At 36.6% G+C, this 26,870-nt stretch overlaps 3 protein-coding genes across 13 annotated transcripts in view; 1 reads left to right on the top strand and 2 right to left on the bottom strand.

Annotated features, from left to right (window-relative positions):
* REXO5 (RNA exonuclease 5) overlaps positions 1–2,021 on the bottom strand; it is a 52,704-nt gene extending 50,683 nt beyond the window's left edge. The window contains 2 exon segments of the mRNA XM_077141636.1: positions 1,158–1,299; positions 1,694–2,021. Of these exon segments, the coding sequence (XP_076997751.1) occupies positions 1,158–1,299; positions 1,694–1,872 (321 nt within the window). The 5' untranslated portion in view covers positions 1,873–2,021.
* ERI2 (ERI1 exoribonuclease family member 2) overlaps positions 1,481–26,870 on the top strand; it is a 54,646-nt gene continuing 29,256 nt past the window's right edge. For 3 of the 9 annotated variants that reach the window (XR_013168032.1, XR_013168031.1, XM_077141614.1), the window contains exons 1-8: positions 1,493–1,837; positions 3,165–3,232; positions 3,508–3,591; positions 4,109–4,236; positions 4,742–4,898; positions 7,211–7,311; positions 7,578–7,659; positions 8,185–8,273. Coding sequence is in view for 6 of the 9 variants with exons in the window: in XM_077141614.1 (XP_076997729.1) it covers positions 1,815–1,837; positions 3,165–3,232; positions 3,508–3,591; positions 4,109–4,236; positions 4,742–4,898; positions 7,211–7,311; positions 7,578–7,659; positions 8,185–8,273 (732 nt within the window). In the remaining 3 variants the exon portion in view is untranslated. Of the gene's footprint in view, positions 1,838–3,164; positions 3,233–3,507; positions 3,592–4,108; positions 4,237–4,741; positions 4,899–7,210; positions 7,312–7,577; positions 7,660–8,168; positions 8,274–8,469; positions 12,604–26,870 lie in introns of those variants that run through there. The other 6 variants (XM_077141612.1, XM_077141613.1, XM_077141615.1 and 3 more) reach the window with 6 other exon arrangements.
* The window catches only part of ACSM3 (acyl-CoA synthetase medium chain family member 3), a 54,676-nt gene continuing 38,306 nt past the window's right edge, over positions 10,501–26,870 (bottom strand). Inside the window, exons 9-13 of one of the 3 annotated variants that reach the window (XM_077141621.1) lie at positions 17,852–17,953; positions 16,321–16,448; positions 16,111–16,210; positions 11,196–11,315; positions 10,501–10,810 (exon numbers count right to left, since the gene is read on the bottom strand). In XM_077141621.1, the coding sequence (XP_076997736.1) occupies positions 10,724–10,810; positions 11,196–11,315; positions 16,111–16,210; positions 16,321–16,448; positions 17,852–17,953 (537 nt within the window). In that variant the 3' untranslated portion in view covers positions 10,501–10,723. The remainder of the gene's footprint in view (positions 10,811–11,195; positions 11,316–16,110; positions 16,211–16,320; positions 16,449–17,851; positions 17,954–26,870) is intronic. The other 2 variants (XM_077141620.1, XM_077141619.1) reach the window with 2 other exon arrangements.

Below are 26,870 nucleotides of genomic sequence, written 5' to 3' on the forward strand. Positions count from 1 at the left end.
ATTAATGGGATAAATCAAATTCATGTACTAATTAATAAAATGCAAGAGAAGAGTATCACTTCTGTGATATTCTTGCCAAAGATGTATAAACTTAATCTAATCATGAAGAAATAGACAAACCTAACTTAAGGGACATTCTACAAAATAACTGGCCCAATAATTTGCGAAAGCAGTAAGGTCAGGATTGTCAAGGACCTGTTCAGATTGAAGGAGACATAAATATAACATGTCTATATTCTATTGCTAAAAAGAATATTATTGGAACAACTGGAGTAACTTGAACTGGGTCTGAGGATTATATCATTGTTAATTTCCTGATTTTGATGGTTATATTATGGCTATATAGGAAGATAATCCTGTTTGTAGGAAATACATAGGACATAATGAAGGTATTGGATTAGAACTACATTCAAACGGTTATGAGGGGGAGTCCTTGCAACCTGAAATTTGAGGTTGTCAATTTCCTTACAGTTCCTAACATATTAATCTTTTAAAAAAAACTCAGCTAATTTGATAGGCAAAGAAATGGAATCCCATTTTAATTAAAATAAAAAAAACTTTTTCATGACATTAACCACCATTTAACATACCATATAACTTACCATATCTATTATTTAGTTTCTTTCTCCACTAGGACACAAGCCCTACTAGATCGCTGTTTTATTCACTGATGCACCTCAAAGGCCTAGGACAGTACCCAGTGCACGGCTCACAATAAGAATCTAATGGATGATCAAAGTAAATGAATATACTTATATTTAGCTCTTAATATGTGATGGTGAACATCACCCGTTCCTCTACTGGAATGTAAGCTCCAAGAGGGCAGGGGGGGTTGCATTTTTAAAGCACTGGGGTGTCCCCATACCTAGAACAATTTGCATAACGAAGACCTCAATAAATACTTGTTGAATGAACATTGTTATCGCGTGCCAAGCACTAAACCAATATTTAATTCCCCCTGACAACAGCCCCGAAAGAGATAGCATTACGTCATCATTCCCATTTTACAGAGAGGCCAGTGGGTGGGTGTGATCGGTCTCCCTACTCCACCAGCGTCCAGGGGCAACGCATCCCACCCCACTCCAAGGGTGGCTGGGGTGAGGAACTGGGAGACCCAAACCGCCTTGGGTCGTCCACTCGGGCTCTTTGTTGCTCACCTTGACCTCGGGCTGCCTCTCCTCAAGATCCCAACCGACTGTCATCGCCTCCGCCGCCCCAGCCAGCTTGTTCCGGGGCCGCCTCCTCATTCTGCCTTTCTGGGGCTGCCTCTCGGTTCTTTCTCTCTTTGGCTCCACGAAGCTGTGGAGAAAGATCAGCTGAGATTGAGGAAACCCCGATACCCAGTTTGCCCAGTCCGTCTCCTGACAGCGCAGCCGGGGCTTCTTACAGTCTATAATTTCCCTCAGATCCGCTGCTCACTTCACAATTCACAGAGCGCTCCCCGCCCGCCACGAAAAGCAAGGAGGCCTGCCGGGGATGATCCTCCTTGCGCTGCTGAAGAGAAAAACACGCCGCATTGAGCCAAAAGGCTTTACCGTCCGTATCGGAGGCCTTATTCGAAACTGCGCCCCAACAGCTCAAACGCGCCTCGACCCGCTGGAAAATGTGGGTGAAGGGGGCACTGCCAAGCGATTTCCCCACCTAAAGCCACGCCCCACGCCCCTAAGCCCTGGAGAAGCAGAAGGCAAGCTACGTGAAAAACAGACGCCGCGGCCTCCGCAGTCTCCTCAGCGGCCCGGGAAGTTTGAACGGACCGGAAGTGGGAGCCAAGTGACTTCCGGCAGTTGAACTGAGAGGAGAAAAGCGTGTCGGGAATGGCGACCAAGAGACTGGCGCGGTACGCTGGGGCATTTCGGGGTACTCTGGGGGCATTTCGGGGTACGGGTCGCTCCCGCTCCCGCGCTGGAGTTCCTGGCGGGGCCAGGAAAGGGGCGTTAGCGGAGGCAGATCCCCTGTCCCGCAGCCCTCGCTTCTGTGAACCTCCTTCTCTGGCCGGAACTGAAAAGCCCGTCTGGCTCCGAATTCCCAACCTTGGACCCTTTGCGCGAGCGTGGATGGAGCTCAAGGTCGAGGAGACCAAAGTTTTCTGCTATGCGTCCTTGAGCCAATCTCTGTCAACTCTAGGTCTCGGGAAACGACAACGGGACAGCGCCTTGTAGATTTTTCGGAGGCTGCCGGCAGGCCCCACTGCATTCATCCAGTCGTTCACCCCATAACTTCTTAGTGACCCGTTTAATTTTTAATATAAATCAATGTGGCCTTCTTCCCGATTCCCGGACACGTCTCATTTCTAGTATTTCTGATTTCTAGTAATGACTAATGAATAGCTTGGGCTTCATAATTAGATCATCTTGAATTCACATATCAAATATGTGTCCGTTGACAAGTTACCGAACCTCTCAAAAAGTACAAGTTTTTGCGTTCATAAAACAAATAGATGACAAAAGCATCTCCCTCGTACAGTTCTTCAGTGTTACCATCTAAAGTTCAGTGCCTGCTACATAGTATGCAATCAATAAATTTTAGCTATTATTATTGTTTGCCAGCACTTCCCATCACACATCTTAAACCAAAACTACAACCTGAGGTATCCTTCTACCTAGCTAAACTCTACTACTCATTGCAAGAGTTTGTCTCACCTCCCCTTAAGACCACTTCTGTGGACTCAGCTTTGGAAATCCTTTATTATATATTACCTTGCAGTGGTTTTATGGGGGTCATAGTTCTTTACCCAGACTTGATAAGCTCCTAGAAGACAGGCTCATCCCTATGCTACTTTTATCTCCTCAGAATTGTGCTGTGCAGATAGCAAGGGCTTGAAATATGTAAAGGAAAAAATAGCAAGCTTTTGAATGCATCCTTATTTCTACAGTCATTTCAGTTCTTTAATTCACTGTGAAATAGGGTGATCAGATAGAATTAGCCTATACTTGCAAATATGTACTTCGAGGCCCTTGCAGGTAAAATAGCTTTACTAAAATCAAAAGAGAAGGCTGCAGAGTTAGGATGAGAACCCAGGTCTTTTTTATCCAAAGTATAGTTTAATTTCTCCACAATCATAAATATATTAATAATGAAGGTTTTACCATATGCCCAGTACCATTGGTTTGTAACAGCAGTGTGAATGAGTTTGTTAATTATATTGGCTTGTTTTACGTTTTTAGGCAGCTTGGATTAATTAGGACAAAGTCCATTGCACCAACAAGTGGAAATCTAGGGAGAAACAAATCCAGTAAGTAGTGTGCTTAGTTTCTTTAAATTTTGTAGCCTTGCATTTTTATTTTTTGTTTCCCTACATATGTGTATTTCTATAGCTATACACACAGACAGATATGTGATATGTATATCATAGGGAATTTTGTTCACAGCATTTTATTCTGTTTTGTTTGGGAGAGTGCATGGGCCGGGTAGCCTTGCATTTTTTTTTTTTTTAATTTTATCTTGCAGAAATGGTAGCCTTGCATTTTTAATACTGATAAAGTTTAAGGATGACCTGATCTTTTGCAGAGCAGTTGTTTGACTACTTAATTGTCATTGATTTTGAGTCGACATGCTGGAATGATGGGAAGCACCACCATGGCCAGGAAATAAGTAAGTCGAATGGCCAATTACCAAAAACTAGCACTAGATGAATCACTTTATAGTTTATAGATATACAAGTCAACAGTTAGTTTACAAGAACATAATGGTCTGTGAATTGGTAGTTTAGTATGAAACCTGACAACTAAAAAACAAAACCCTAACTGTCATATAAAGTAATAGTTTTTAGATTGCGTATAAAGCTTCAAGTGCATAGAAACCGAAAAAATACTTTTCCAAAGGGGAGGTACATTTCAGCTTCCATATGGTCTTCAGATTTAATTTTGGAAATGCATTCAGGAGTTTCCTTTTAAGCAGATAATACTCAGAACTTCAATATTTTGATTTATTATTTGACATAATTTTATTATAGCCATGATGGCATTCTGCTTTGGTCAATTTAATATGCTTTGAGTGAAACAGTGACTGTTTAATAATGCTCTTTGATGGTAATATGCATTTAATTTAGGGGATTAAAGCATCAGTTTAGCAATTGTATGTCCAAATGTCAATTGCTTTTTTCACTTAGTTGAATTTCCAGCAGTATTGCTGAACACATCAACTGGAGAGATTGAATGTGAGTTCCATACTTATGTTCAGCCTCAGGAACATCCAATTCTTTCTGAATTTTGCATAGAACTGACAGGCATAAAGCAGGTAAGTCCTTTTCATTTCCCCCTTGTCACCCTTCTCCCCTCTGACCGCCCAAAACCCAAACGCTATGATGTAGATTTTAAAATTCAGTTTTACATATTAGTTTCAAAAAGAAAATAAAAGCTGTATACCATTTGCAGTTAGATTTGTTTAGAGGTAGAATTTCCCTCCAGAAATCCATTGGAATATTTTAAAATTAGAAAGAATAGTGTTTGAAAAGTAAATATCAAGTTTATTTTATGGAAATAAAGACACATATGTCTTTTATTTCTGTTGGTATCATTTCATTATTTGTTTGATTTTAGACTTATGAACCTAAATTTTCTTACCTTGCAAAGTCTTAATCACGATATTATCTCTCTCCCATGTGTTTTAATATCTACTCACTTGACAAATTCTTGGTCAGTTAAAACCTTTTTGTTATATCCCCCACAGTGCCTGTCCATAATAAGGGCTCAATAATAATGGAATTCAGTTGTTGAATTCAGATTTTGTGACTTTCATTCAGGTTCAAGTTGATGAAGGGGTACCTCTGAAGATTTGCTTATCTCAGTTCTGTAAATGGATTAATAAGATTCAGCAACAGAAGAAAATTGTTTTCACTACTGGAGTTTCAGATCCTTCTAACTCTGAAGTAAAATTTTGTGCATTTGTTACTTGGTCAGGTAAAAAAAACAAGTTATGCCTATCAGTCATAAATGGGTAGCATTTCCACTATGTAATTCTTTATCTCCAGTAAGAATTATAATTTCGTTAACTTCTTGGGTCAAGAAAAGAAATCCAGGTGCCTAACAATTGTTAATTAAGAAAAGTAAATTCATTCACTCTTTTTTTTTGCATGATCAGGCAACGGAAATTGAACTCAGATCTCTGGCATGGCAGACAAGAAGTCTGCCTGCTAAGCTACAGTAGCCCACCTTCATTTACACTTTTAAATGTACTATTTTGGGATAACTTAAAACTTTAAGCCTTAACTTTAAGAATCTTTCTAGATGTCCCTTTCTGTTCTTCTGAATCCAGGCAGAGATGATCAAGTAAAAGCTTTTATGCTATTTACTACAGTCTTGAATAAAAATGGTTCTCATTCAGCTCATACCCTTTTATACTTAAACATTTACTAATATAGACATCAAGAAAAAATGGGCCATTTAAAATAGGTCTTTTGTGTGACCATGATATAGCATTGCCATTAATGGTCATTGATAGTTATGCTGTGCGTTGATGGCATAATATCTGTACTCATATTTGGCTTCAATTTGCTATGAAATGTTTGGTTTTTTAATTTCATTAATATTTTTCTAGTGTATTAAAAGCAGTTAACCTTTTCCATATAGACCTTGTAATTTGACACCTTCCCCTTCTCTCTGAAATAGAATGTTTTATTGAAATTTTAAGAAATCATTTTGAAACTTAGATACCATTTAATTTCTTTTTTTTTTTAACATGGGCAGGCACCGGGAATTGAACCTGGGTCCTCTGGCATGGCAGGCAAGCATTCTTGCCTGCTGAGCCACCGTGGCCCGCCCTCCATTTAATTTCTTTTTTTTTTTTTTTTTTTATGTTTTTATTTTTTTTTTATTAATTAAAAAAAGAATTAACAAAACAATTAGAAATCATTCCAATCTACATGTACAATCAGTAATTCTTAATAACATCACATAGTTGCATATTCATCATTTCTTAGTACATTTGCATCGATTTAGAAAAAGAAATAAAAAGACAACAGAATAAGAATTAAAACAATAATAGAAAGAAAAAAAACAAAAACAAAAAACCTATACCTCACATGCAGCTTCATTCAGTGTTTTAACATAATTGCATTACAATTGGGTAGTATTGTGCTGTCCATTTCTGAGTTTTTATATCCAGTCCCGTTGTACAGTCTGTATCCCTTCATCTCCAATTATCCCTTCTCTTTTTTTTTTTTTTTTTTTTAATTAACGGAAAAAAAGAAATTAACCCAACATTTAGAGATCATACCATTCTACACATGCAATCATTAATTCTTAACATCATCACATAGATGCATGATCATCATTTCTTAGTACATTTGCATTGGTTTAGAAGAACTAGCAACATAACCGAAAAAGATATAGAATGTTAATATAGAGAAAAAAATAAAAGTAATAATAGTAAAATCAAAACAAAACAACACAAAACAAAACAAAAACCTATAGCTCAGATGCAGCTTCATTCAGTGTTTTAACATGATTACTTTACAATTAGGTATTATTGTGCTGTCCATTTTTGAGTTTTTGTATCTAGTCCTGTTGCACAGTCTGTATCCCTTCAGCTTCAATTACCCATTGTCTTACCCTGTTTCTAACTCCTGCTGAACTCTGTTACCAATGACATATTTCAAGTTTATTCTCGAATGTCCGTTCACATCAGTGGGACCATACAGTATTTGTCCTTTAGTTTTTGGCTGGATTCACTCAGCATAATATTCTCTAGGTCCATCCATGTTATTACATGGTTCATAAGTTTATCTTGTCTTAAAGCTGCATAATATTCCATCGTATGTATATACCACAGTTTGTTTAGCCACTCTTCTGTTGATGGAGATTTTGGCTGTTTCCATCTCTTTGCAATTGTAAATAATGCTGCTATAAACATTGGTGTGCAAATGTCCGTTTGTGTCTTTGCCCTTAAGTCCTTTGAGTAGATACCTAGCAATGGTATTGCTGGGTCGTATGGCAGTTCTATATTCAGCTTTTTGAGGAACCGCCAAACTGCCTTCCACAGTGGTTGCACCCTTTGACATTCCCACCAACAGTGGATAAGTGTGTCCATTTAATTTCTTGATAGTAAGTTTTACAAAGTGAATACCTGCTAGATATTAGGAGTAATAGCAGTTAGCTTACTATTCTATTTTATATCCTCTTCTACCATTTTATTTGTAAATTTATAAATGATAGTTTAAGTAAAAAAATGTTGGCCTCATTGCCTTTGTTCTATTTTAATGTACTGACTTCAGACTGGGACCTGGGTGTTTGCCTGGAGTATGAGTGTAAAAGAAAACAACTGGTAAAACCTGTGTTCTTAAATTCTTGGATTGATCTCAGAGCAACTTACAAGGTAAGGGTCAAAAGATGGAGGCATATTCACTTTCCTTCTGTTGAAAAATGATTACGTTTTATCTACACATGATTATTGGTTTCTACAATTAAAATGTTTCCTTTTTAAATGTTTACATAAATACATTTCTTAAGTATTTAAAAACAACAACAAAATAAGCACATTCCAAATTTCATGGAACTAAAAGTGATAAAAATTAAGTAGTTAATATATAGCCTTTCAAATAATACTCATTTTTTTAGATATGCGTTCTTCTATTTGATTAGTTTTTCTATAGGAGAAAACCAAAAGGACTAAGTGGTGCCTTACAGGAAGTAGGAATAGAATTTTCAGGACGAGAGCATTCTGGTTAGTATGTGTTGAAATTGCATTGTTTAAGTCATAAGAATATTTTATTTTTATACAATAGTTCATGTGAATTCCATTTATTTTATAATGTCATTAATAAGAAATTTCTTTCAACCTAAAAAACTTCCTAACCTATACAATTCAAATTGTTTCTAAGAGTGGCTTTCTAGTTGCTAAAAAGAATGAAAAGAAATAGTGGAAATGAATGGAGATGAAACAAATTGCCAAGTAACATAGTGGACTAGCAAAAGAACTGGACAAGACTATTAGATTACTCACAAATTACGGTCTACAGAATGTTGGTCACATTTTGAGGACTGCCTACCAAATTTTTAACATACTTCTCAGTAAATGTGGGAGCTCTTATCTTTCAGTGATAATGTTGCCACAGCACAGATTTTTATGATTAAAAAATTAGTAGATTATAAAACTAACAACATGTCCCAGTTTCCATATAAGTGGTAGAATTTTTTGTTGTATTTCTTTACATTAGTACTACCAAGTGTTAGATGTCTGTTCCCTCAGGGTTGGATGATTCTCGGAATACTGCCCACCTTGCATGGAAAATGATCAGGGATGGTTGCTTAATGAGAATTACAAGATCCTTGAACAAGGTTAGTGGTGTCTTGCCTTTCAATTATGTCATCTCAAACCCTGTAAGTAATCATAGGTTGACTGAAATGTAGGGTGCATGTGTGTAATAATTTTTAGTTAGTGACATTTTCTTTTTTTTGTTGTATAATATAATTTGTGCCAAAGAAATTACGAATACAGTTTCCCAAACTGTTGGATTTGTTTGTGGAATCACAGGTAACCACTAAGAAGAACCCCAACGTTTTGGCCAGAAATTCGAAAACAAATCAGATTGAAGAAACTTCTGACTGCAGCAATAGCATCCAGGTTTCCAGCATACGTAATAGGGAGCCTAAGAATACAATAAACTCTGCAGAAAAAGTTCTAATAGGGTCGGCTTGTAAGAATTCTCCTCTAATGGTACAACAAGACCAGTTACAACCCGAGAACACATTGTCAGACAGTCTTCACAATAGCAAAAGCTGTTTCTCTCTTTCTAATAATAAGTCCTCTCATTCTCTGAGGCCGTTGCTGTCTCCCAATTTGAATCCATCTAACTATATGCAGAAGAAAATTAAAAATGAACACCTTGTATTCAATACCAAATCTAATTCTTCAACAGTAGGTTCAGAACTGGTACTTGTTGCTACTACTGTTTCATCTGTTAATCATATTTCTGATACGGAAATGAGTTCTGCTCTTGACTCTTTACCTATGTTGGCTGACTGGGAAGATGTAGCTTTACTTCCAGCATCTCAACCTGAGCTAAATATAAATTGTATACCTCTCATTAGTGACTCAAACTTAGACACTTCATTTAATTATGAAGAAAAATTAATGATTTTAAAAGAACCTGAAATGCTAGGTTGTAAAAACTTTGGAAGCACAAAGGAAACTCCTCAAAAATCTGAGACCTCTAAGTCTATTGTGTATAAAAGTCCTCACACTACTATTTATGATGTAAAAGAAGCCAAAGACCCAGTTTCAAATGTTTCTGCCTTTAAATTACCTGAACCCAAATTAAGTACTTTTAACATTGTTAATGCTAATATGCCTCAGCCTTCAGTTTTGAGGAAACATCCTATTCTTTTAGGCAGTACTAAAAGGAATTCATCCAGTCTCCCAGTCTTCCAACCAGCAAAAAAACAAACCTTCACTATTCATGAAGAAAAGTCTGTATCATCTGATTGCTCCCCAAGGAGAAGTTCCTCTGAGAAGGTTCTCCCCTCTATATTAGCATCTACTGTTAACCTACAAGAGCCTTGGAAGAGTGGGAAAATGACACCACCTTTATGCAAGTGTGGTCGAAGATCTAAGAGACTTCTTGTTTCTAATAATGGACCAAACCATGGAAAAGTCTTCTATTGTTGCCCTATTGGGAAATACCAAGAAAACAGAAAACGTTGTGATTATTTCAAATGGGAGCAAACTCTTCAAAAGGAGAGAACCAACAACACACTTCTGTCACATTCCCCCGGGGAACTCACTTTTAATTCTCCCCAAACAAGCCATATTTCTGACAGAAATGTAAGTTTTTTCACTAAAAATAATTTGAGACTCAGACCTTCAATGAGGAGTTGATAAACTTCCTTTACTTCTGAACTATGTTTCTTCTTTAATATGATTTTTAGTGTGGTAAAGCTAAGGGTCATAGGGTTACAATTGATTGAGGATTTAGAGGGCAAATCTGAACTGGGACTGGGACTTAGAGACACAAATTGAAAATTAAAAAAAATTAATTTCATGTACTTATAATTTACCAGTTCAGTTTTACATTTGCCTTTTTTTTGGTTAATGTATACATTCTAATAGTTCCTTGAATTCTCAAACGTGAGTATTCTTAAAATATCTTTCTTACACTATTTTATTTATATTCTCTATATTAAAGTTTTCTGAATTTATCATACTTTCTTGAAGAATAATAAATGAAATATTTTGTAAACTATTATGTTAAATTAAGCAACAATAGTATATGGGACCCTTTTATAGTTAGAACATAAAACAAATTTTGAAGTATTTTTAAATTATTTGAATAAAAATGTGACTAATAAAAATCCCCATCTATTTTCAGATAGACATATGTGCTTATGTTAATCTTTCTTTTTTTAATTTTTCTAAAAACTTTTTAAAATTGTATTATCAAGATTAAAGATTGGTTCTGATTTGTGAATCAATATTTGGAAGAATTATTCAACTAAGGTTTGAAAACCAACAGGGCAGAGATTTGTTTCAGAAACTTTATATTATACCTTTAAAAATTCTTCAACAATTGGCAGTATTCTTTTTATATTATCAAATGATAAGAACAATAATAATAAAAAGGCATTTATGGAATGCTTTATTTAAAAATTTAGTCTCTGATATAACCACAAGATATTTTAAATTAACAGTTTATAATCATATTATCTCATTGTTTATCACCTCTCTATAATCTTGGGGGTTCTACAATGTCTTTGTATTAGAAATACCATGATAATTTAATGGGATGAATTTAAATTGTTTCCCATTCTTTCTTCCTTAGTTCATTTCTTTTTATCTTCCCACTGATAGTCTTTGGCAGCTCTTGAATAAATTCTACCTGTTGGTATCAAGGGGAAGAAAATTAGCATAGAGCTTTTCATCTTTAGATAAAGTCAATTATGTAACAGTTCTGTGTGAATTCTAGATGAGAAGATCAGGTCACCCATTGGGGGAGGGGAGATAACAATCGAAAAAGGAGAGGGGTGTTGTTGAGGAGCTTTTCTTGAATTTTTAATATTTACTACAAGTCCAGTAAGCCAAAAAACCCCATCAAATTAGGTTAGGGGTTTCCTGATAATATCAAAAGACTCTGATTCTTCATCTGTCATTAGCTTAGTCTGGTATATTTGGTATAGCATATTTGAGGAGCTTTAAGAAGTAAAAAAACAGCTGAAAGAATCCCACAACACAAAGCAAATATTCACCATAATTGGAATACTTACCTTTCTGGGATATTTGTAAGGTGCTGTTGTTTTTTTCACATGTTCTTGGATCTCCTTTTTAAGTTGTTCTTTATCATGTGACTTGTAACCAGGGTTCAGGACAATAAACGCTTTTACTACCTAAAATAAATATTTGAAACACCAGGAAAATAAGTTGTGTCTTTTTATGTTTTAATATGTCTTATTTGCTTTCTCTAACTGGGAATCTAAGTGTCTAGTAGGGTGGGCCAGAGGTTTTAACAAGAGTTGGTCCCAGTACTGTGCTCTTAAGCCAGTCAATTGACCTCGTGCAACTCCTGGTCTGTACCTAGTACATGGGAGCTTTGGGGACCCCTGCTTTGTTTATAATCTGACTCTGAAGACCCTCTCTTCTTGAATTCCTTGAATATATTGAACTCCACTTTCTGACCTGTTTCTGTTTATTTCTGCTCTTGACTTCTTGCCTCATCTTTTATCTCCTTCAGTAAAGTTTCCTCTTTGAAACTGGGCAATGCACTAATCTTAGCCCTGGGTAAAAAACTAGCTCAATTCAGCCTAGCTTCTAGGTCCCCACCCTCAGCGTGACCCTTATAAACAATATTCACACTGTTGGCCACCTTGTTGAAGGGAACAGTTCACTGAGACCATTTGCTCTTTAGTCCAAAGACACTTCTGTTGATACAGACAGTAAATATTCCAGCAGCTACTTTACTCAGTCTGACCTGCTTACATGGCCCTGAAGAATGATGGAAGTGGTGGTAGCTTTTGCTCTATATTTGGCAGAAGACAAGGAAGACATCATTTTATGCTCACAAATCCTGTCCCCCAAAGTTCATCCTTCCAGAGATGTTTTGGGCAATTCTGCTGGGTGTTTTGGACCTTTAATAGAGAAGCAAAAGATAGACCATCCCTCTTGTGGGGCTCCCTTCAAGAGTGTATTTGGAATCCCATAATGTTCTCTCCTGGGTAGACACTGCCAATGCTGCCATTCACTGCCTCCAAAGAGGTGACTCCAGATGAGTCAGCTAGTATATACCACCAGATCCAGTATACTAGCCCAGGGTTTGCCATGGAATAATGCTTGCCTGTGGTGTGTTTCAGGAGAGCCTCCTGGAACTTTTTAAAAATTATTAAATGTCCTGCACTTAGGAGGCAGAGACCTTAATTGAATTTAAAGATTCATATGTCCAGCTTGAAGATAAGTTGGCAACAGTTCCTATCAATCATGATCTACAAGTAAAGATTTGATTGAAAATTAACTGTTTGAAGCAATAAATAAGACAATCAGTTGGTGAGAAAAAAACCTTGCAGTTATAAATTTATCAGTTTACTAATTGTTCACTACTGGGCAGTGAATTCGTCAAAGCAAATTATCTTAAAATAATGTTTTCAATTACTGGTTCACATACTGACTTTTACACTCAGATAAAATGTTTCATTTGATTATGATTATCCTTATAAGCCATTACAGATAATGATAAATTAAAAAGAAAGGAAAAAACAACATTGTGGTTAAGAACATGAAGTCTGATTCCAGGTTACCTAGGTTTAAGTGATACTTATTTGTTGTATAATCTTGGGCAAGTTACTTCACCTCTCTATGCCTTAGTTTCCTTCTCTGTAAAAAGACATTGTTGTGAGAATTAAATGAAAAAATATAGGTATAGGCATTAGAATAATGGCTGACACATAGCAAATCTCTAAAAAATGTTAGCTGTTAGTACTGTTAGTAGAGCTACAAGGAGTTTTTAACTTGAAGTCCATAATTGGACTTCCAATGTTTCTTTGAAATTCAATGCAAAATTCTGCATTTTTCTGAGAAGAGTCTGTAGTGGTCATCCAATATGGCAGTCATTAAAATTAAATGAAATTTAAAATTCACTTCCTGCTGCCACATTTCAAGTAATCAATATATAGCTATTGTATCTTAGGCTGCAAATATAGAACATTTCTGTCATTACAGACAGGCAAACTCTGGCCTATGTCCTTCAAGTTCTCAAAAAGGTATGTGATTCATACCCAGTGATTTAGACAAATAGTTTCTCAGCTCTTTATTTCACATTCTTCTGTTAAAATGATATTTAAAATATTAATGTTCTTTTCAGAAATAATAAATTTATCCATTCTTTTATTCCTGTTGAAAGTTTGTGTCTTTTGAAGAGATTATAAAAAGAATACATTTTTAAATTTAAGGAATATTTTATTAGTTTCAGGAATCAAACCTATGTAGATAAGATCTTACATATTTAATACAGTGCATTACCCCTGAACAAAGGGGAAAAAATTGCTTAATGTTTCTAGACCAATATGGCTGTTAATTTCTGTACATTGCCAACTCAACATGGTACAACTGGGATACTTTTTCCAAAGTTGACAACACAACTAAAGTTTCTAAAAATTCAAATTATATATGTGTGTGTATGTGTGTGTGTGTTTATTTATTTATTTATATAAAAAGGCCACTAGTAGTATGTTATGTGTCAATAGCAGCAACAGCTTTTTCCAGGTTCTGCAGTCATCTGAATAAAATTATATGGAAAAATAGCACAACCCATTCAAAAAAATAATAAAAAACAAAAATCCCAGAAAATAGCAAGTTCTATTACTGTTATGGGTATCTGCACCAATTCTCAGTCATCTGGAAAGAAAAATTCTATAATAACATCATTAAAAACAGGGCTTATATAGCATGGTTAGTACTATGTGTCATAGAGCAGGTACAAGATATTTTACATTCATAGATGTCCGATACAATATTATTCTACATCTATAATACTAGACAATGTGATTTAAAAAGCATTATTTGAGACTTGAATGCATTTTTTAAATGTGAAAATGTAACTAGGTAAAGAATGTTATCTGGTGAAAACATGTTTAAAAAGCAAGATAGGGGGGGGGCCGCAGTGGCTCAGCGGGCAAAGTGCTTGCCTGCTATGCCGGAGGACCTCGGTTCGATTCCCGGCCCCAGCCCATGTAACAAATACGGAGAAACAGAATACAATAAAACAAGAAAATGTTTAAAGATGTTTCCCTTTCTTCCTTCCTTCCTTCCTTCCTTCTATCCTTCCTTCCTTCTCTCTGTCTTTAAAAAAAAAAAAGCAAGATACATGAAATCCCTATAAAATATTAAAATGTAAAAATCAATGAGGGTATACAAAAATTTTCAAAACAGAAGTTAGGGAAGTACTCCTTTTAAAACCTATTTGCTTTTGGATAAGTTACTTAGAACCAGAGGAAAAAAATAAATATTCATGAAAAATGCCCAAAGTAGTTAGGATAATGCTAGTAATTTTAAAAACAAAAACAATGCAAAAACAATCTGCAAAAATGCACAAAAAGTTATAAGACAGCAGTAAGTAGATAAAAATTATTTTGTATACTATTCCAATGTCTTAGTTGTATCTGGTTTTGATCAATTCTGGAACATACTACCCAAGCAAACGCCTGGCAGGGAAAATGCTGGAAAAGGAACTAACCCAGCCAGAATAAACCTGCTGCCAGAGAGGAGCTGCCTGTCAGGTGGAGCATATAGAGAATTTTATGCATCAATGCTTCAGTTGGGACACCCACCCACATCTTCTGCCAAGAAATGTTGCATTCTACCATTGTTGGGAAAATTGTCAACCTTTTCCTCTTCTCTAAGTAATTCAAGCCCTACACCAAGACCCCATAGCCCACTTGTAAATCTTTGTTATATCACACTCTGGGATATCAGATGACTTTGCCAAGTCAGCCCTGGTCCTAAAGGCCCAGCTACCAACTTGTCTCAAGTAAGCACCCATCTATGTGGATAAAATTGATGATGACTGATGCTAACAAAGAGGTGCAGGAGACACTGAGACACATGAAACTGTGCCTGCGGAGTTCAGAACAAACAGACAAATTTCTGTTCCCTGCACTCATCTGTCCAGAATATACTCTTTCACAATAAATGGGGTTTCCATCCTAGCATCTTTCCAAACCAACAAAACCTAGTCATTGGTCAATATCCGGAGCAACCCTGGCCCATCCAGAAGGATTTACAGAATATCCTCACATCAGAGACCACTTAGGAGAAACAATCCTAGGACGAGATCCACCTTCCCTCAACTGCACACTCACCTCTCCCATTTTGTCTTAAAACTTGAGAACCTACTCAACTCCACAGATTACATGCCCTGTGATTCTGCCCTATACCATATGTGCCTCCAGTTCACACTTAGGATTAGAGTTTAGGAACTTGAATATGAAGTCCTGGATTTGCATTGGCATCAGTGTTATCTCCAAAACTTGGTCCAGAGTATAAAGAATATAGATTGGAGAAAACTTGTGGGAACTTATAGCCCAACATGGCAGCAGGTTGTAGACCTTCATAGGTAAGACCCAGAAGGCCCTGCCTGGCAAAGGAGGCCTAAAGAGTAGCATGGTACCTATAAGTCCAAACTACCATGTAGTCAGCCCCAATAGAAGTGGGCTTTTAGGTATCCTGTCTTGTTTGTAGCTTATTTCCTGACTCCTCTACTTATCTACCTACCTGCCTGTTTCTGTTTGCCTCACTTTCTGTCTCAGATCTTGCTCTCACCCCTGATATCTAATGCCAGCCTATACTCAGCTACATCAAGGACCATGCTGGTTTCCAGACATTCTGGATAACAGGCTGATCCCATGTAGTCTGACCTCTGGCACCCTATCCTGGCGTGAGCCTGGATTGTTAGCATTCATACCATCTTTGCCCAACCCTATGTGGAAAGGGTTGAAATTCTTTCTAGTATAAGTTTTTCCAGTGATCTTCTTTTGCCATCTTTTCTGGCTTGCATATTTCATAAATCAATTTCTATCTCATTTGCATATTTAGTGAATAAATCATTTGGGTAATTCCGTTTCAATGAACTATTTTTAAAAAGTACAGGTTGGGTTGCCAACAAATTATAAAGCTTAGATGAATCAGTTCTCATACTTCTCCTCTTATGGGGTCTGGGCTGCTGACAACAGCTGACTCTGAAACTGCTGGGTGTTCCATCAGGGCACTTTCTACCTCAAATGGTCCAATTCGGTAACTGGAAAATAAAGCATATGGCAAGAATTTATAAAAGGTGAGCAGCAGATTCACTCCAGAACACTGGCGATCAGTTAACACAGACATATGCACAGATAAAAAGAAAATTACCCAGAGGATAATATGATATCATCTGATCGTGCAACAAACCAGAAATACCCATCTTCATCCATATACCCCCGGTCCCCAGTGATATAGAAATTGCCTCGTAGAGTTGAAGCTGTTTTTGAAGGATCATCCTACAAAACAAATAGCATTTTGTTAATATTGTAGATGTAATTCTTTGGTTGGATTTTTAGATGCTCAAGGAAAAATAGAAGTTTGGCTTCTATGGGAAGCCTCTGGCAACAAAATGGAATGAAGGGGAGCCTGAAAATGAAATATGGATGAAATTCTAACGTAGAGTTAGCCCAGCATAAAAAAGATAAACTACAGTTACAAATGTTAGATATGTCTCCATTTTTGAGAATTTTCTTAGATGGATCACAAAACAGTACTGCAAGAGCTCAGAGGAAGTTTGTTAATATCTAACCCTGGTAGGAAAAGAGAGAAATGAATACTCATAGTTCAAAAAGCACCAATACCTAATAATTCTAATAAGCAAACAGGTTTTTTGTTTTGTTTTGTTTTGGTTTGGTTTTGGTTTTGGTTTCAATTTACACAAAAGAAGAGAAGCACTGGTTCTGTAGCTGACATAAGAAGAAAAAGTGAGTGAAGTATTATTATATTATGCAACGTTTACTGACAAGTAGAACCTCAACATTATATTATAATTTGTATTCTGTGATTAGAGATGAAAATATGGCCATACACACTAAGGAACTTTGAAGACCTCCAGTAAAAGGAACTTAATCTCTCTGCCTCCTTCCCCCATTCCCTATTGCTTTCTCACTCTTTCCAAGAAGGGAGATCACTTATCAGGTTTCAGTGTGCTGATTGGGTCATCTTTTATCATGGAGAGGGTCAGTGAATGTTGCGAGCTGTCTTCTGGTTAGGGCTCCCTTCCTCTTGCCTGCATGGAACTGGAGCACTGATCTAGCCTAGGGAGGACAGCTTGCTCTTCTCTAGCAAGCTTTCAGGTACTTCTTCAGTTTCAGGTCTCTCCTGACAGGAGCATATTTTAGGATCAACGTTGGGGAAGAGAGAATTCTCTGCACTGGGGCTTCAGACATAGGCTCAGCCAACAACAAAATGCCTCCTTGCTTTCCTACTTCATGGGCCATGGGGACCATACATCCTGATTTGTCCAGGCCTGTTTTGCCAGTGTAATTGTTAATAGCCCTTCCCCCCTTCACTTTCAAAAGCATCTTAATTTGGAGGACAAATTATATGGTTACCTTATTTTCGACAAATCGCTCTCAAGGACTTCACCAAAAAGTGATCTAGAGTAGGATTTGGATATTTCTTGATTATGAAAATCCACTTATAATGTCTCTAGTTTAAGAGACATTAAAAAAAAAGTACCAAGTGCTTATTAACATCGTAGAGCATCCCCTGTCTGTGAGGTTACTATTCATGAAAATGAATCTCTAGAGAAAGAGCCAAGGCCTATCTATGGTATATTTTGTGGCAAATAGGAAGAGTTACCAAGAACGTTTGAGAAATAAATAGAAAATATGAGATTACTTAATTAGTCTCTTACTACATAACGAGTAAAAAGGCCAAATGGTCGGTTAGGTAGAACTCGAATGCCAATATCTCCTTCTTGTCCAGGAGGTAGAACATTGCCATTTACATCTAAGATCTAAGATAAAACAGAACAGTTTAAGAGAATTTTTCTTTAATGTAACATCTTAAGTCTTTACTTGCTTTTTTTTTTTACTTTACTTAAATCTTTACTTTTTCATTTAAGAACACAGACTTCAAAAAAATTCCAAGTATACTATAAATTCCTAAGAAAAATGTACTTACTTAAATTATTATTGCATGAAGTATTTTAAAACATAGGTTACCAAAATGTGAAAGAAAAATTAAAATTATCTGTCCAACAGTAATCACAGTTAACATTTTTGGTATTAGCCTATGAAACAATATAGGCATAGGAAAAATTAGATTCACTTTATAATATACTGTTTTGCAATTGCTTTTATCATTTAGCAATATATCTTCATTGTCTTTTCCCTTCAATAGCTATCTCCATTACTGGTTTTCAAACTTTGTTTAGATGTGGAACAAATAAAACCTTACTTCAGGAAGTAAAGTAAATAAACAGGAAAAGGGGAATGTTCTCTGTAGGGACAGTGTTCTCTTACCCTCTGCCCAAACTAGTGGTCCCCTGAAGTATGTAATGTATAGTTAGCTTTATTAAACACTTACTGCATGCTAAGTAATAAATGCTAAAGCTCTAAGTACTTAACATATTATCTTCTTGAATCCTTAAAACAGTCCTATATGGTTAGAATTATGATTTCCATTTTACAGATGAGGAAACAGAAGTACAAACAATTGAAGTTACACAGTACAGTAAAGTTTCCTCTTTGAAACTTGGCAATGCACTAATCTTAGACCTGGGTAACAAACTAGCTCAATTCAGCCTACCTTCTAGGTCCCCACCCTCAGCGTGACCCTTATAAACAATATTCACACTGTTGGCCACCTTGTTGAAGGGAACAGTTCACTGAGACCATTTGCTCTTTAGTCCAAAGACAGTTCTGTTGATGCTTGTCTGGAGCCTGTACCTTCCCCAGAGGAAGGGTGAGTCCCAACTCAGGTGGAATCCCTCCTTCAAGGAATTCAGACACCAGGCCTTGGTAATTAGAAGCCATTAAACCAGCCTACAATCTCTTCTCTGTCTCCACCACACCTCCAGCAGGATGAGTCTGCCAAAGTTAAAGGTGCCACATCATCTTATGCTGGTGGGACCTGCAGGCAGACAAGCGCCACATACTGGGCAGGATAAGAAAAACAGAGTCCAGAGACTTCACAGGAAAGTCAACCTGCTGGGTCATACCCTCAGGGAAAACTGACGCAGGTGATGCTTTCCTCCTGACAGGAGGCCAGTTTGGTTTGGGAAAATCTGTCTGGGGTCTATAATACCTAAGTAGACCCTCCTAAGGGTGGGAGGTGAGGGGGAAGGCACCATACAGGCAGGGCAAGAAACAAGAAAACAAGAACTGAAAATTTCTCCTCTCTTAAACAAAACATAAGCTAGTGGTCCAGAAAAAGCTGAATTGAATGTGAGAGAACAGACAGACAACAAATCCATCCAACAAGAAAACCCTAGGTAAAAGAAGTGAAAACAATCTCTGGAATAAACTAATTAAGGCAATTAAAAGCCTAGACGCCAGCAAAAAATAACAAATCACAATAGGAAAATTGAAGATATGGCACAAAGGAACAAACCAGCAATTCAAATGAGATACAGGAGTTGAAACAATTAATTCAGAATATATGAACAGACATGCAAAACCTCATCAGAAATCAAATCAATGAACTGAGGGAGGATATACAGGAGGCAAGGAATCCACAAAAAGAAGAAATCGAAAGTCTGAACAAACAAATCACAGAACTTTTGGGAATGAAAGGCACAGTAGAAGAGATGAAAAAAACAATGGAAACCTACAATGTTAGATTTCAAGAGGCAGAAGACAGGATTAGTGAACTGGATGGTGGAACATCTCAAATCCAACAAGCAAAAGAAAATATAGGGAAATAAATGGAAAAATATGAGCAGGGACTCAGGGAATTGAATGACAATATGAAGCACATGAATATACATGTTGTGGGTGTCCCAGAGGAGATAAGAAGGGAAACGGAGGAGAAAAACCAATGGAGGAAATTATCACTGAAAATTTCCAACTCTTATGAAAGACTTAAAATTACAGATCCAAGAGGTGCAACATACCCCAAAGAGAATAGATCCAAATAGACGTGTTCCAAGGCACTTACTAATCAGAATGTCAGATGTAAAAGAGAAAGAGAGAATCTTGAAAGCAGCAAAAGAAAAGCAATCCATCACATAAAAGGGAAGCCCAATAAAACTATGCATAGATTTCTCAACAGAAACCATGGCAGCGAGAAGACAGTGGGATGATATATTTAAATTACTAAAAGAGAAAAACTGCCAACCAAGAATTCTATATCCAGAAAAACTGTCCTTAAAAAATGAGGGAGAAATTAAAACATCCTCAGACAAAAAATCACTGAGAGAATTTGTGACCAAGAGACAAGCTCTGCAAGAAATACTAAAGGGAGCACTAGAGACAGATATGAAAAGACAGGAGAGAGAGGTGTGGAGAAGAGTAGAAATGAAGACTATCAGTAAAGGTAAAAAGAAGGAAAATGAGACCTCACATATAAAATCCAAAAGCCAAAATGGTAGAAAAAAGTACTGCCCATACCGTAATAACACTAAATGTTAATGGATTAAACTCCCCAATCAAAAGACATAGAGTGGCAGAATGGATTTAAAAACAGGACCCATCTATATGCTGTCTACAGGAAACACATCTTAGACCCAAGGATAAACATAGGTTGAAAGTGAAAGGTTTGGAAAAGATATTTCATGCAAATAACAATCAGAAAAGAGCAGAAGTAGCTATACTAATATCCGACAAATTAGACTTCAAATGTAAAACAACTAAAAGAGACAAAGAAGGACACTATCTATTAATAAAAGGAACAATTCAACAAGAAGACATAACAATCATAAATATATATGCACTGAGCCAGAATGCTCCAAAATACATGTGGCAAACACTGAAAAGAGAAATAGACACATCTACCATAATAGTTGGAGACTTCAATTGCACAGTCTCATCAATGGACAGAACATCTAGACTGAGGATCAATAAAGAAACAGAGAATTTGAATAACACAATAAATGAGCTAGACTTAACAGATATTATAGGACATTACACCCCACAACAGCAGGATACACCTTTTTCTGAAGTGCTCATGGATCATTCTCAAGGATAGAACATATGCTGGGTCACAAAGCAAGTCTCAATAAATTTAAAAAGATTGAAATCATACAAAACACTTTCTCAGATCATAAAGGAATGAAGTTGGAAATCAATAATAGGCAGAGCACAAGAAAATTCACAAATATGTGGAGGCTCAACAACACACTCTTAAATAACTGGTGGGTCAAGGAAGAAATTACAAGAGAAATCAGTAAATATCTCAAGGCATATGAAAATGAAAACACAGCATATCAAAACTTATGGAATACAGCAAAGGCAGTGCTAAGAGGGAAATGTATTGCCTTAAATGCCTATATGAAAAAAGAAGAAAGGGCAAAAAATGAGGAATTAACTGTCTACTTGGAAGAAGTAGAGAAAGAATAGCAAACTAACCCCAAAGCAAGCAAAAGAAAAGAAATAATGAAGATTAAAGCAGAAATAAATGAAATTAAGAACATTTGAGAATGAGAACATGGAAACAATTGAGAAAATCAACAAAACCAGAAGCTGGTTCTATGAAAAAATCAATAAGATTGATGGCCCTTAGCAAGATTGACAAAAAGAAAAAGGGAGAGGATGCAAATAAATAAGATCAGAAATGGAAGAGGAGACATAACCACTGACCTCACAGAAATAAAGGAAGTAATGACAGGATACTATGAACAACTTTATACTAATAAATACAACAATGTACATGAAATGGACAACTTCCTAGAAAGGCATGAACAACCAACTTTGACTCAAGAAGAAATAGACGACCTCAACAAACCAATCACATGTAAAGAAATTGAATCAGTCATTAAGAAGCTCCCTAAAAAAGAAAAGCCCAGGGCAAGATGGCTTCACATGTGAATTCTACCAAACATTCAAGAAAGAATTAGTACCAATCCTGCTCAAACTCTTCAAAAAAATTGAAGAGGAGGGAAAGCTACCTAACTCATTCTAGGAAGCCAACATCACCCTCATACCAAAGCCAGAAAAAGATATTACAGAAAAGAAAACTACAGACCAATTTCTCTAATGAATATAGATGCCAAAATTCACAACAAAATTCTTGCAAATCGAATCTAGCAACACATTAAAAAAAATTATACACCATGACCAAGTAGGATTCATCCCAGGTATGCAAGGATGGTTCAACATAAGAAAATCAATTAGTGTAATACACCATATCAACAAATCAAAGCAGAAAAACCACATGTTCATCTTAATTGATGCAGTAAAGGCATTTGACAAAATTCAACATCCTTTCTTTTTGAAAACACTTCAAAGAATAAGAATGGAAGGGAACTTCCTCAAAATGATAAAGGGAATATATGAAAAACACACAGCTAACATCATCCTCAATGGGGGAAAATTGTCCACTATCACCCCTGTTATTCAACATTGTGTCGGAAGTTCTAGCCAGAGCAATTAGACAAGAAAAAGAAATACAAGGCATCAAAATTGGAGAGGAAGAAGTAAAACTCTCACTGTCCACAGATGATATGATACTATATGTTGAAAATCCCAAAAAATCCACAGCAAAACTACTAGAGCTAATAAATGAGTACAGCAAAGTGGCAGGTTACAAGATCAACACTAAAAAATCTGTAGTGTTTCTATACACTAGTAATGAACAATCTGAGGGGGGGAAATCAAGAAAAGAATTCCATTTACAATTGCAACCAAAAGAATAAAATATTTAGGAATAAATTTAACTAAAGATACAAAAGATCTATACAAGAAAACTACAAGAAATTGTTAAAAGAAATCACAGAAGACCTAAATAGATGGAAGGGCCTACCATGTTCATGGATTGGCAGACAAAATATAATTAAGATGTCAATTCTACCTAAATTGATTTACAGATTCAATGCAATACCAATTACAATTCCAAAAACTTACTTTTCAGAAATAGGAAAACAAATAACCAAATTTATCTGGAAGGGCAGGGTGCCCCGAATAGCTAAAAGTATCCTGAGGAAAAAAGATGAAGTCGGAGGTCTCACACTACTTGACTTAAAGGTGTATTATGAAGCTACAGTGGTCAAAACAGCATGGTATTGGGATAAAGATAGATATACTGACCAATGGAATTGAATAGAGTGTTCAGATATAGACCCTCTCATCTATGGACAATTGATCTTTGATAAGGCAGTCAAGCCAACTCACCTGGGACAGAACAGTGTCTTCAATAAATGGTGCCTAGGGAACTGGAAATCCATATGCAAAAGAATGAAAGAGGACCGTTATCTCACACCCTGTACAAAAGTTAATTCAGAATGGATCAAAGACCTAACCATTAGATCTAAGACCATAAAACTGTTAGAAGGGGTGGGTTACGGTGGCTCATCAGGCAAGAATGCTTGCCTCCCATGCCAGAGGACCCGGGTTCAATTCCCGGTGCCTGCCCATGTTAAAAAAAAAAAAAAAAAAAAACTTTTAGAAGAAAATGTAGGGAAATATCTTATAAATCTTATACTAGGAGGTGATTTTCTAAACCTTACACCTAAAGCAAGAGCATCGAAGAAAGCAAGAAATAAATGGGAACTCCTCAAAATTAAACACTTTTGTGCATCAAAGAACTTCATCAAGAAAGTAAAAAGACAGCCTACATGATGGGAGACAATATTTGGAAACGACATATCAGATAAAGGTCTAGTGTCCAGAATTTAAAAGAGATTGTTCAACTCAACAACAAAAAGACAGCCAACCCACTTACAAAATGGGCAAAAGACTTGAATAGACACTTCCCAAAAGAGGAAATGCAAATGGCCGAAAGGCACATGAAGAGATGCTCAACTTCCCTGGTATTAGAGAAATGCAAATCAAAACCACAATGAGAAATCATCTCACACCCACCAGAATGGCCATTATCAATAAAACAGAAAATGACAAGTTCTGGAGAGGATGTGGAGAAAGAGGCATACTTATCCACTGTTGGTGGGAATGTCAAATGGTACAACCGCTGTGGAAGGCAGTTTGCTGGTTCCTCAAAAAGCTAAATATAGAATGGCCATATGACCCAGCAATACCATTGCTAGGTATCTACTCAGAGGGCATGAGGGCAAGGACACAAACGGACATTTGCACACCAATGTTTATAGCAGCATTATTTACATTTGTGAAGAGATGGAAACAGCCAAAATATCCATCAGTAGATGAGTGGCTAAACAAACTGTTATATACATACGATGGAATATTATGCAGCCATAAGACAGAATAAACTTATGAAGTATGTAACAACATGGATGGACCTTAAGAAGTGAGATTAGCCAAAAACAAAAGGACAAATACTGTATGGTCTCACTGATATGAGTTGACATTAGTGAATAAACTTGGAGAATTTTGTTGGTAACAGAGACCATCAGGAGATAGTAATAGGGTAAGATATTGGGTAATTGGAGCTGAAGGGTTACAGATTGTGCAACAGGATTGAATGTAAAAACTCAGAAATGGACAGCACAATACTACCTAACTGCAATACAATTATGTTAAAACACTGAGTGAAGCTGAATGTGAGAATGATAGAGGGAGGAGGGCTGGGGGCACAAATGAAATCAGAAAGAAAGATAGACGATAAAGACTGAGATGGTATAATCAAGGAATGCCTAGAGTGTATGTGATAGTGACTAAATGTACAAATGTAATAAATGTTTTTGCATGAGGAAGAACAAAGGAATGTCATTACTGCAGGGTGCTGAAAATAGATGGTAATTAATATTTTTAATTTTTAACTTATGTGTGAGACTAAAGCAAAAAATGTTCATTTGATAGAAAATTTATATTTTGACTAGTGCGTTTCCTACTATAACTTATGTAGACAGCTTAATTGAACACCATAAGTATATGGAACCGTGAGTAGGACATGAGATTTTGTTGGTTTGTCCAGAGTGATGCCCTGATAAATCCCAGAGTGATTTGAACAGTGAATAAAAAAAGTATTTGCAAAGTCCTTTCAGGGAATGGTGAGAAAGGGGGAAAATCCAATTTCCTCAAGGTGAACTCTTGGTATTCTCACAAGCAGTGTGGACAACCAAAGCTATAGGCTGGGCCCCAGTCTTGGGGTTTGTTTATATGAAATTTGACCCCCCCAAGGGATAGGTCAAGCCTACTTAAAATTGGGCCTGTGAGTCACCCCCAAGAGAACTTCTTTTGTTGCTCAGATGTGGCCTCTCTGTCTCTGGCCAGCACAACAAGCAAGCTCACTGCCCTCCCCCTGTCTATGTGGGACATGACTCCCAGGGGTGTGGACCTTCCTGGCAGCATGGGACAGAAATCCTAGAATGAGCTGAGACTCAGCATCAAGGGATTGAGAAAAACCCTAGAATGAGATGAGACACAGCATCAAGGGATTGGGAGGACCTTCTTGACCAAACGGGGGAAGAGTGAAATGAGACAAAATAGAATGTCAATGGCTAGGAGATTCCAGACAAAGTTGAGAGGTTATCCTGGAGGTTGCTCTTGTGCATTAAATGGATATTGCCTTGTTGGTTGGGATGTATTGGAGAGGCTGGAGGGAAAATGTAGAGCTGTGTTCCACTAGCCATGTCTCTTGAGGATGATTGTACAGTGGTGTAGCTTTCACAGTGTGACTGTGTGATTGTGGGGGACTTGTCCCTGATGCTCCTTTTGTCTGCCTTATCAACAGATGAGTAAAACATTTGGAGTAAAGATAAATAATAGGGGGAACAAATGTTAAAATAAGTTTAGATTGAAATGCTGGTGATCAGTGGGGAGTAGCGGTAGGGGGTATGGTATGTATGAACTTTTTTCTGTTTTCTTTTTATTTCTTTTTCTGGATGGATGCAAATGTTCCAAGAAATTATCATGATGATGAATTTGCAACTATGTGATGATATTGTGAATTACTGATTATATATGTAGAATGGAATGATCAAAAGTTAAGAATGTTTGCATTTGTTTGGTGTTTTTTGGTATTTTTTTAAAAATTTAAAAATTAATAAAAAAATATTTTTAAAAATTCCAATAACCTACTTTGAAGACCTGGAAAAGCTAGTAGGGGAAATTCATCTGGAGGGGAAAATGACCCCAAATCCTAAAAGCATCCTAAAAAAGAAGAAAGAAGTGGAAGGATTAACACTTCCTGACTTTAAAATTTATTATAAAGCCACAGTGGTCAAAACAGGATGATATGGGCACAAAGATTGAAGCATTGTCCAATGGAATCTAATTGAGAGCACAGAAATAGAGCACCAAATCTATGGTAAACTGATCTTTGACAAGACATCCAAGTCCACTGAACTGGGATAAAATAGTCTTTTCAATAAAATGGGCATGGGAGAACTGGATATCAATAGCCAAAAGACTGAACGAGGACCCTTACTTTATACCCTGTACAAAAATTAACTCAAATTGAGTCAAACACCTAAATGTATGAACCAGTACCATAAAGCTCCTAGAAGAAAATGTAGGAAAACATCTTCAAGACCTAGTAATAGGAAGTAGTCTCCTAAACTTTACACAAAAAGCACAGGCAACAACAAAAAAAATAGATAAATGGGAACTCCTCAAAATCAAATGATTTTGTGCCTCAAAATGGTGAAGAGGCAGCCAACTAAATGGGAGAAAATATTTGGAAATCACATATTGGGCAAAGGTTTGATACCTTGTATACATAAAGAAATCATACAACTCAACAACAAAAGAACAAGCAACCCAATTATAAGTGGGCTAAAGATATGAATAGACATTGTTCTAAAGAGCAAATACATATAATTCAAAAGCACATGAAGAAATGCTCATTCTCTTTAG

This window comes from Tamandua tetradactyla, chromosome 23 (genome assembly GCF_023851605.1).
Source record: "Tamandua tetradactyla isolate mTamTet1 chromosome 23, mTamTet1.pri, whole genome shotgun sequence".
NCBI lineage: Eukaryota > Metazoa > Chordata > Mammalia > Pilosa > Myrmecophagidae > Tamandua > Tamandua tetradactyla.